The 12278-nt window shown below is 30.0% G+C and overlaps 1 protein-coding gene across 1 annotated transcript in view; it reads right to left on the reverse strand.

Moving 5' to 3' along the window:
• Window positions 1-12278, reverse strand: part of LOC114336204 (vitamin K-dependent protein C) — a 283411-nt gene that overhangs the window by 126675 nt on the left and 144458 nt on the right. The window contains exon 3 of the mRNA XM_028286535.2: window positions 10811-10995. Within this exon, the coding sequence (XP_028142336.2) occupies window positions 10811-10995 (185 nt within the window). The remainder of the gene's footprint in view (window positions 1-10810; window positions 10996-12278) is intronic.

Consider the following 12278-nt stretch of genomic DNA (forward strand, 5'->3'; position numbering starts at 1 on the left):
TGCGTTCGCGAGTACCCTGGATAATTTGTCGCCAACAATTCCTAACCTCACCTAATAATAGGGGAGCGAAGTATGCTAAATGTACAGTCACTCGAGCGCTTTGGGGACCTATTGGGTTGTGAAGAGTAGGTCATAAAACCAAAAAAAAAAGAATGTGTGTGTACTTTCTTCGCACGTAAGAAGTTATACTTCTATTATAATATAATCTAACTTCATATTATGATTTCAACGAAATCATTATACCTATCTACTTTAAACAGTTTTTTTGTATTGTGTTTAAATATTAAACTAATTTTAGAAAAAGGATATGACTTTGTCCGGATTTGAACAGGGGACCTTTCGAGCCCTAGGCGAATGCTCTACCGATCAGCTACCACCGTTTTTGTATTCAGTAGATCATTTCTCGGACATAATTACAATCACGGTGACAGATACATTATTTGAAAATAAACATTTTAATAATACTTATTAGGAGAAAGACAAATCCACAGACATAAAAATTATAATAAATATATTTACTAAAAACACTAATAATATATTCTTTTCACGCACACCTTATTTGCGCTACATAACTCAAAAGATGTAGCGACTAATACCATACAGTCGGTGTGCGCATACGCCAGGGAATGTAAAAATTTACCCTCATGCCTAAAGAAGTATAATTTCAGAAAGTTAAGTAAAGTTTTCCATTTTAGTGGGCGCTTGCCATTTTTTAATTTAATTTTCCATTTCCAACAATGGTTTTTTCCTATTATAGCGCCATCTATCCACAATTGGAAAAAATGTTTCGAATAAAAGTTGCTTATTTTTACGTAAAGGATCCAAATCTGGAATAAAAATTTGGGGCTCCTATTTAAGATTTTAAAGTAACCCCCCCACCCCACCTCCGTGGGAGTCGTGTTTGGTACCATTCGATGCATTTTTCAAAAATATTGAACACGTAATTTTTAGTTTTTCGATCTAACGTTCGTTTTGCGAATTATTCGCTTTTTTTGTGTAACTTTTTAACTCTGTGAAACTCTCAAATCGTCAGATTTTTGAAATATACACTGTTTTGCATGTCCTTAACTTACCTTATCTTAATCTGACAATTTCGAGTATTTTTAAGGACAGATGTTTTTTTTAGAGCCCCCCATAATGAACTCCCCTGTGTTAAGATTCAATATAATATGGTAGAGGTACATCTGCAGGGCACCAGGTTTCTCCCCATATGATAATCTGACGCGCTCGAGTAACTGCAAAAATCCCCGCTTGGTCTCCCCTACCATAATATAAATAATACCGTTAATAGATAAATATAAAAGGTACATTTACTGTTAATTAATATTAATAACTAATTATTAAATTATACTGTATATTATCTAATAATGGTTATATTTATATTATTTTACAGTGCGCATGCGATTTGCTGACAATTTGTCGCAGACAGTTACCCGCGAACGCACTTACTTAATCTGCTTGTACAAACTATATTTTGTCGCCAATGTTAACTACAAAAAGAAGTCGATCAGAACCACAGAAAACGTTGATACTAGCGACAAGCCAGCGACTTTTTGCGGTTGGCTTCAACTTCAAAAAGTGGTTCTGTCTGTAAGCGGCCTTAGAAATGAAAATGAATTGTACCCCAGGCTGTGGGTGGAAAATAGGTCGATTTCAGGATATAATTCAGGAATTGTTGAAACCTATCAGGTGTTGTAAAGCACGATGCCAGGAATAACTTCTACTAAAATGTAACCAAAAATATTGTGCGCTTTTTTTATATTGCGATTTTCATTTGTTAAATTTGCAATTTTTAAAGATTTTTAATTTTGCAGCTAAGGATATTGATTTTAGAAAAAAACTTTTTAATAGAAAGTTTGTACTAAATTAAAAAACCTACAATTTGAGCTATGGTAAGTTTAATTTCGTTTATTGGTTATTGCAAAACAGCCTGCGAAAAGTTCAAAATGGCCGTTTTTTACAATTGCCTTATTTATGGTACAAATCATTTTTTATATTTTTTAATGCTTTAAAATTAAGATCTTTCAATTACAAACATAAAAAAAGTTGTAAAGCCAGATTAATGAATTTGTTGCTTAGATATTATAAATTGTTTATCCCAAGAGGTCAAATGTCGAAGGCTATAACTTTTTGAAAAAAAATCGTAGAGAGTTGGTGAAACATCCAATCTCCTTCTAAAGAGTTATATTTTCATATTCTGATGTAAATAAATGCGTAAAATATTTTTAAACCTCTAATTTTTGGGTTTGAAAATAAGGGGGCAAATTTCGTAAAAACGTTTAGAGCTGAAGCGGCCCTGTACATCCTATGAGTTTTTAACTTTTAGATTATTGTTGCTGAAGACGAAACGAAGATTTATAAAAAAATAAAAAATTTCTACAACCAACTGAAGCCGAGATAATTTTTGGGTTTGAAAATAAGGGGGCAAATTTCGTTATAAACATTTAGAGCTGAAGCGGCCCTGTACATCCTATGAGTTTCTAACTTACAGATTAAAGTTGCTGAAGACGAAACAAAGATTTATAAAAAAATAAAAATTTTCTACAAACACCTGAAGCCGAGATAATTGTTATTTTTTTCTTAAATCGTAGTGCCTTTATTTATAACAATTAAGAAATTATTTTACAGTCATTGACTAAAGAATGACTTATATTATCTTAAAATAAAAATTATTATAAAATATAATTACATTTAATTATTAAAAATTATTTTTAAAATCGGTGCTTTTGCGAGCGGCCAAATTTTGCAAATCGCCCGGCTCGCTTCAAATCCGCGCGCTAGGAAAATTTTTACGCAACTTGTATTAAATTTTGACAGAAATCAATTTAATAATATTACCATTATAATATACAGTCTGTTTACCACTGTATTTGTTTGTCTTGATAAACTTTTATATGTCAAATCTCATTTCTGAAGAAATAATATAACAAAAATGATACATATAATAATCTATGAAATATATAATTATATTTTTAATTTTTTCATTGTTGTATAAATATAATAATAATAATATTAGTTCTTATTATACAATATAAAACTTTTTCTTCTTGTAGTGACTATCCGTTTAAATGTTTATCAAGAAAATCAAATACAGTGGCAAACAGACTGTATATTATAATGCTAATATTATTAAATTGTTTTCTGTCAAAATTTAATACAAGTTACGTAAAAATTTTCCGAGCGTGCGGATTTGAAGCGAGCCGGGCGATTTGCAAAATTCGGCCGCTCGCAAAAGCACCGATTTTAAAAATAATTTTTAATAATTAAATGTAATTATATTTTATAATAATTTTTATTTTAAGATAATATAAGTCTTTCTTTAGTCAATGACTGTAAAATAATTTCTTAATTGATTTAAATAAAAGCACTACGATTTAAGAAAAAAAAACAATTATCTCGGCTTCAGTTGGTTGTAGAACATTTTTTTATTTTTTTATAAATCTTCGTTTCGTCTTCAGCAACTTTAATCTGTAAGTTAGAAATTCATAGGATGTACAGGGCCGCTTCAGCTCTAAATGTTTTTAACGAAATTTGCCCCCTTATATTCAAACCAAACAATTAGAGGTTTAAAAATATTTTACGCATTTATTTACATCAGAATATGAAATTATAACTCTTTAGAAGGAGATTGGATGTTTCCACCAACTCTCTACGATTTTTTTCAAAAAGTTATAGCCTTCGACATTTGACCTCTTGGGATAAACAATTTATAATATCTAAGCAACAAATTCGTTAATCTGGCTTTACAATTTTTTTTATGTGTGGAATTGAAAGATCTTCATTTTAGAGCTTTAAAAAATATAAAAAATGAATAAATAATGCAATTGTAAAAAACGGTCATTTTGGACTTTTCGCAGGCTGTTTTGCAATAACTAATAAACGAAATTAAACTTACCATAGCTGAAATTGTAGGTTTTTTAATTTATTACAACTTTCTATTAAAAAGTTTTTCTCTAAAATCAATATCCTAAGCTGCAAAATTAAAAATCTTTAAAATTTGCAAATTTAACAAATGAAAATCGCAATATAAAAAAAAGCGCACAATATTTTTGGTTACATTTTAGTAGAAGTTATTCCTGGCATTGTCCTTTACAACACCTGATAGGTTTCAAAAATTCCTGAATTATATCACGTTTTTTCACCCACAGCCTGGGGTATTGATGCGATTGATTAAACAAGGGAAGGTGAAACGGAAAAAATACCCGGTGAGACAACGCACGCTCTGATTGAAAATTTTAAAGTAGTGGTGATTTTTTCAAGTTCATATTATTATACTCCATAGAGATTGCTTGCTCCATTTGTTCTAAGTTCTATTTTCAAAGTTTATGGTTCTTAAAAAAATATACATTCTAACATATCACTCAAAAGCCTGCAGTTGGACAAACCTGAAATCTATGAATGTTTCAAAATTCGCATAATACATATCAACTAGCATGGGATAAGAACATACATAATTTAAACGATTTAGCAGCAATTGCATCCATTCTACCGGTAAAAAGTCAACCTAAGGTGAAAAACTATAAAAGGGACCGCAAACAACACCATTGTAATATATTCTTATAGTCCATTTACTCACGGCTTTTGCTGTAAATTTTAAAGAACCGCTTGCTTAGACTGACATGAAAGGCATAGATATAGCTAACATATCAAAGAAAAAAAGTGATATTGTGTCCATGTGTGTTTTTCCCTGGGGGTGAGTTTCACACCTTCTCGGGTTAAAAAAAACGTTTAAAATAAATCTGGAATTAGATAAACTGACGAATAATTTTAAGCGACTCCTGTTTTATAGAATTTTTACACTAAGTGAATACTTTCTGAGTTATTTGCGAGTGAATATGTTCATTTTTCAACTAAAAGAACACTTTTTTAGAACATTTTTCGCAAATAACTCAGAAAGTATTTTATCGAAAAAATATTCTTAGCAATAGTATAACCTATAAAAAAGTGAAAAATTGGTGTATATAAAAAGTCTGTAGACCCAGTCGAAGCAGAGTTGTAGCTCTGTCAAAAAGTAGGTTCGGATTCGTCAAATTCTAAATCGAATATTTCAACGTGAAATAACCAAAAATGCAGCACTTTTTGGGGAAAACCTATTACAACTTTTTAGAAGTGTTTAAAAAGCTTTACTCTTGTTTTTTTAAAAAGTTTCTAGCATCAAAAATAACTATGTTACTCTGAAAATAATGCTGATCCCTTCTGTTTTGGTAAAAAAAATTGTAAAAATAACCCTCTAATTTTTAGCATCCCAAATGAAATTAATCGTTATCCCTTCACAAGTTACTTTACTTATGTATTGTTTATACAGGGTAGCGAGAAAGTATGGAAACACGATAATTTCTCGGGAACTGCTTGAACGATTTTTTATAAATTTTGGTGGGTAAGAGTGTTCTAATGCGGCCGATATTACAGTGGTAATTACATTGTTGTCAAATCTTCCGCTTTTCGGGAAATCTAATGAACTTTCTTATTTTAAATGGAACACCCTGTATATTTTTTGCGTTTTAAAGTCCCTAAGAAATAGTGATTATTTTTCATAATATATTTATTCCCTATACCTAAATGCCATAATTTCGGAGTTATTGCTATACTTATTAAAAAAAAAATTATTAGAATCAATTTTTTCGGCCCGAGTAGACATTATTTTAGGTCCTTTGGAGCATTGGGAACAAAAAAGGTCTTGTGTAATTTTCCTCAAAAGTTAATCGTTTCCGAGTTATAAACAATTTAAAACCGAAAAAATCGAAAAATGACGATTTACTAGGTTCAAAAACATTAGTAAAAAATATTATTTTTGAAACTACGAAGTGCATTAATTCAAGTTCAAACCTTATTGTATCAGATACCGATAAGTGATTTCGTCTTGTTTTATTTTAAAGTATTATTTTTTAGTTGCTAATGCAGCCTAAAATATTTTAAAATATAAACCCGATCGCTCGTCCTCTCATATGACCTTTATTAACAATTAAAAAAAAAAGGTTTTAGAATAAAATATAACAAAAATTATTACTGGGATCTGATAGAAAAAGGTTTTAGTTTGAATTTAGGTACTTCCTAATTTTAAAATGATTTTTTTTTACTTGTGGTTTCGAACCTAGAAAATCGTTATTTTTCGATTTCTTTCAGTTTTAAATTGTTTATAAGTCGGAAACGATTAACTTTTGAGGAAAATTACAAAAAACCTTTTTTGTTCCCAATGATCCAACGAACCTAAAATAATGTCTACCAGGGCCGAAAAAATTGATTTTTATAATTTGATAATTTTTTTTTTTTTAATGTAGCAATAACTTCGAAATCATGGCATTTAGGTATAGGGAATATAACATAAAAAATAATCAGTATTTCTTAGGACTTAAAAACGCAAAAAATATATAGGGTGTTCTATTTAAAATAAGAAAGTTGATTAGATTTCCAGAAAAAGGGAAGATTTGACAACAATGTAGTTACCACTATATTAATATCGGCCGCATTAGAATTAGTGATGTTGAAAAAGTAACTATTCGTTACTAAGTACTCGTTACTTACGAATACCGAAAGTAACGATTACTATACAGAGAGGCAAATCGTTACTTTGATTACTCTGATTACTTCGTTACTTCGTACCAATGGTATCAGAGCGAGTACCTATTTGAGTATTGTATCTACAATCGGTTGATATCGGAATCGGACCCGTAGGTACTCCACGAGTGTTCGGTATCAGTACAGTTAACTAAAATTTTATCTATGAAGGGCGAAGGCTATGGAGAGCTTTACAGGATAACAGGGCGCGGAGAAGTAGCTGAAACAGAGGGAGGTAAATCATTTAACAAAGTATGAACCCAGAAACTGATGTCTATACGATAAAATACGATTTGTCAAGGTAGATAATAATTCACAGATGTTTATTCTTTTGAAAATAAAAATGCAACACATTAGATTTTAATAACAAATACACACTATTCTTATCAGGCCTAGAAAAAAAAAGAATGTGTGTGTACTTTGTACGCACGTAAGAAGTCATACTTCTATTATAATATAATTTCAACGAAATAATTATACCTACTTAACAGTTACAATACAAAAAATTAACAATAATTACCAAAAATGAACCAAAACTTAACAATGCCAAATATTAAAAAAAGAAAAAAAAAAGAAAAAAGTATGAATTGTCCGGGATTTGAACCCGCAACCTCGCGATTTTTTGATCTCTGGTCCAATGCTATACCAACAAGGCCATCAAGCCGCATGCTACTTACCTTTCAGATATACATAATTATACATCACGGTGACAAGTGAAATATAAAAATAGATGTTTTATTATTTTACGCCCAAGGAAGACAAATCCAAAGACACAAAATTATAATAAAAATCCTTTTAAACCACCTTTTTCAAATTGCGCAAGTTGTATTATTAATATTAATGTTAATAAATGAAATATAAATATTTTGAAGTTTCACAATTTGACAATTCACTTTTAACTGCAGTACCTTAAAATTTTTAAAGCACTAGTGCCTTAAAGTAGCATTTTTAACGCTCCTATGGAGTCCTAAAAATTGCATTTTAACACGTTTGTAGAAAAATATATTTAAAAACACTAATATATTCTTTCCACGCCTTTTCTGGACTGATACATACATAAATTAAAACATTTTGAAGTACAACTTCAAAAATTTAATATGAAAACTATTTAAAAAGACAGTATAACTATTAACTAACCTTTGTTTGTTGTTTCTCTTCCCACAAATTTTAAAACGCAACAACCATACATAACCAAACCGTCAACCGTCCAAACCACAGCTGCGCTACAGCTGCCATATTGGATAATTTTTGACATGTCATTTGAACATCCAATCAGAACAAAGTTATAATGCGCATGCGCCCGGATCGTAGGTTTTAACATATAAAAATTCACCCTCATATCGCGCGTAAAGAAGTATAACTTCAAAAATACCTAGGTTAGATTGACCGGCAAAAATGTAGAAATGATAATATTTCTAGACTTTCGATCATCAACTTTAATTTTACATGTAGGTATTTAACACTAAAAACGCAGGAATAAATCTATTTTTAAATATAGTAGGTACCTAGAGACTTCCAACTTTATGCGTTGTATTTAGGATTAGGATGACGTCTGGAAAAAAAATTTACAATAGAAAAATGGGTGGAAATGCATTATTACATTTTAAAGTGTATAAAACGCATCGAAAAATGCATAAATATGTTAAAATCAGTATATTAAGGGCCAGATTTTCTTATTTCGGGGTATTTGGGGTCACTGAACACGAATATGCAATCAGAACCGACCTCCGAAACATCTGGGTGCCCAGGGTTAATGCTAAGGTACGTTATCTAGAGTTTCGAGGGTTTATTTTTGGCACTTAATTGATGCAAACAGATTACTCAAGATTACTGATATTGTGGAGCAGCAATGACAGAACAATTAACAGAATTAATTAACAAAATCATAAAACACAACAAAATACCGGAAGAATTGAGAACAAGCGAACTAATTCTACTATTCAAAAAGGAGATAAAAATCAGCCAGAAAACTACAGAGGTATCAACTTGTTAAATACTACCTTAAAACTTACAACTAAATTTTTACAAGACCGAATGAATCAGAGGATAAGTTTAGCAGATGATCAACAGGATTTTCGTACTGGAAGATCGTGTAACGATGCAATATTCGTCATAAAGCAAATTACTTAGAAATCATTAGAGTATAATAGACCAGCATTTCTATGTCTGATTGACTTGAAGAAAGCATTTGACAGAGTAGAGTTAAGACTCATAGATGTAATCCATCTTCTATATAATAGAGAATTTCCCTTAGATATCATAAAAACTATTAAAAAAATCTACCATAAAAACAAAATGGAAGTCAGAATAGATGGACAGCTTACAGAATCTGTAGATATAGGCAGCGGAATAAGACAGGGAGGCTCATTGAGTCCTATGCTCTTCAATTTAATCATGGATGAATGTTTATGTACTTTTGGATGCATTTTATACTGCAATTATGCATTTCCACTCATTTTTGTATCGAAAACATTTTCCTGTTTCACTATTTCTCTAAAAATCATTTATTTTTTCCTAAATGCCTTGGTCTATGTGTATTTTATTGTTATTATCCAAAAAGCTAAAATTATATCTGACCGGGCCAAAAAATTAGTAGAATTTATAAAAAAAAAGCTTCATTTTTAATTATTAATTAATCTGGACAAAATTATGTCGGGCACCCCTTGTTTTTAATAATTTTTAACATAATACATAGATTACATATCATTTAATTTCTATCCATTAAATAGCTCGGTGAAGGTCGTTGTTATATCGGATATTATACGAAATACTTAGAAATACTTGTTATATCGGAATACCTATACAACATACCTACCTACTGAGAAATACGATTCTCGATATGATTACCGGTACTCAAATACAAAAGTAACAAAAGTAATCATAGTAATCAAATAGTTTTTATCCCTTAAACAGATCGGTGAAGGTCGTTGTTATATCGGAATACCTATGCAAAATGCCTACCTACTGAGAAATACGATTCTCGATATGATTACCGGTACTCAAATACAAAAGTAATCATAATAATCAAAATATCCTACTAATACAAAATATGTACTGAGAAATGCGATTCTCCATATGATTACCGGTACTCAAACAAAAAAGTAACAAAAGTAATCAAAGTAACGAATACTGTAAATGATTACTTTATACAAAAGTAACGATTTGTAACGATTACTCGAAAGTAACTATAATCAACATCACTAATTAGAATACCCTTACTCACCAAAATTTACAAAAATCGTTCAAGCAGTTTCCGAGAAATTACCGTGTTTCCATACTTTCTCGCTACCCTGTATGATGTGTAAGATTCAAGTTTGAAAAAGTGATTATTTTTGAAAAAAATTGATTTGAAAGTAAAAACATTTTGTATTATTTAAAGAAAATTCATAAATTATTAGTGATACCAAAAATATCAAGTAATAAAACAACGTAGGTTTTGCTTTCTTGAATATGTTGGATTTTTTGTCTTCCTGTAAGACAAAAATTGAAAAAATGGATATATTCACTCGGAAATAACTGGAAAAGTATTGACATGGTGAAAAACTCTATTTATAGAATAAAAGTTGCTTATACTAAATTTACAATCAAGATGCAGTAGAAATAAACAAACCAAGACACATTAAATGCTACTAGGAGCACTTCCAAATTATAATTTACAATGTATATACATTGTAAATCCCAAATTATGATTTCCATAGTTTATGCATTGTAAATTATGATTCGGAAGTACTCCTAATAGCATCTAACGTGTCTTGGTTTGTTTATTTCTACTGCATATTGATTGTAAATTTAGTATAAAATTAGTCAGTTTATCCAATTCCGGACTTATTTTGAGCGTATGTTTTTTCATCCCAAGAAGGGGTGAAACTCACCGCCGCCGTGTGCAAAATTACACATCGGCACAGTACCACTTTTTTTCTTTGACATACAACCTGTTTTGTTAAAATTTTGAGGTTTTCCAATATTTTACCGTGAGTGAATGGACTATTATAAAAGCAGTAAAAAACTATTTCGAAAGTAGTGAAACAAAAATTATTTTGATCGAATTTTATTTGTTTGTGATTTACTATATATTACATAATATATAGTAAACCCATGAATTTCATAGCTAGAGTTTACTTTAGTTTGACCTAGATTTGTCACATTCTGTTTATTATCCTTTATTGACAGTTTTCCAATAAGCTTTCTCTCTTCTGACATACAAAAAACTTTTTTAGAAGTAATCTGGATATATTACATAGTCTGTCATACTTACTGATTTTTCTGGGGGCATATTGTTCTCGCATTCAATCGATATTCTTGTAGACTAGGGACGGCAGATCCTTTGTAGTTTACAGTGACTTCCAAAAGTTTTGGATTATCGGCTTTCAATAACATATCGGGGCTTTGAAGTTTGACCATTTTACTGTCCTCCGAGAGTTTGATTATGAATTCTTCGCTCTAAAATATAAATCGCATTTAGAACCAAAACTGTAGAAAAACAAATTTATGATAAATTGATGTAATATTTTTTAACCAATCTGAAACTTGCCATAATATAAGTATTATCATTTCCTATATGGTTTTGACTACTTTTTACTATAATAGAGAGTTTGTTCGAAATCTGAATATATTTGTCATTTAGGTATACATACAGATAGCTTAAAAATTTATGCATAACTCAAAATTTTCAGTAGTAATTGCACAAGAGCTCTAAAATTATATATTAATTTTAGTGATCGAATGAAATTTGTTGCGATTATTTCATAAATAAAACTGTTCAAAACCAAAATTGTATTGTAATTTATTTATGTAAGTACAAATTAGTACAATTAAACACACAGTTGTTATAAATATTTGACCGTTGAAAGTCATCACTTTTATAATTTTTAAAACATTAATTGTCATTAATGTCACTGAATGTATTTTTTCATAGCAACCAAGGGCATCTGACATAATATACTTGACGAGGAGAAATTATCAGTAGTAATTGCACAAGAGCTCTGAAATTATTGAATTTTTCCCGAGTGACACTTTGACAGTTTTAATTTCACGAGCCGAAGGCGAGTGAAATTATGTCAAAATGTCACGAGAGCAAAAATTCTATATTAATTTGAGAGATCGTGTGCAATTTGTTGTGATTATTTCATGAATAAAACTGTTCAAAACCAAAATTTAATTGTAATTTATTTATGTAAGTACAAAGTACCATTAAACACACAGTTTTTATAAATATAATATGACGATTGAAATTCATCACTTTTATAATTTTTAAAACATTAACTGTCATTAATGTCACTGAATGTATTTTTTCGTAGCAACGAAGGGCATCTGACGTAATATGCTTAACGACGGGATATTATCAAAAATTATCACCTTAATTTGCATTTCTGTAGCTTTCTATTGGTCAGAATCTCCTATGAATGAAATAATCAGTAGTAATTGCACAAGAGCTCTAAAATTCTATATTAATTTTAGAGATCGAGTGCAATTTGTTGCGATTATTTCATGAATACAACTGTTCAAAACCAAAATTTTATTGTAATTTATTTATGTAAGTACAAATTAGTACAATTAAACACACAGTTGTTATAAATATGTATTTGACGGTTGAAAGTCATCACTTTTATAATTTTTAAAACATTTGTTATTAATGTCACTGAATGTATTTTTTCATCGCAACGAAGGGCATCTGACGTAATATGCTTGACGACGGGCAATTATCAAAAAAGTTATCAGTTTAA

This window comes from Diabrotica virgifera, chromosome 6 (genome assembly GCF_917563875.1).
Source record: "Diabrotica virgifera virgifera chromosome 6, PGI_DIABVI_V3a".
NCBI classification, from domain to species: domain Eukaryota; kingdom Metazoa; phylum Arthropoda; class Insecta; order Coleoptera; family Chrysomelidae; genus Diabrotica; species Diabrotica virgifera.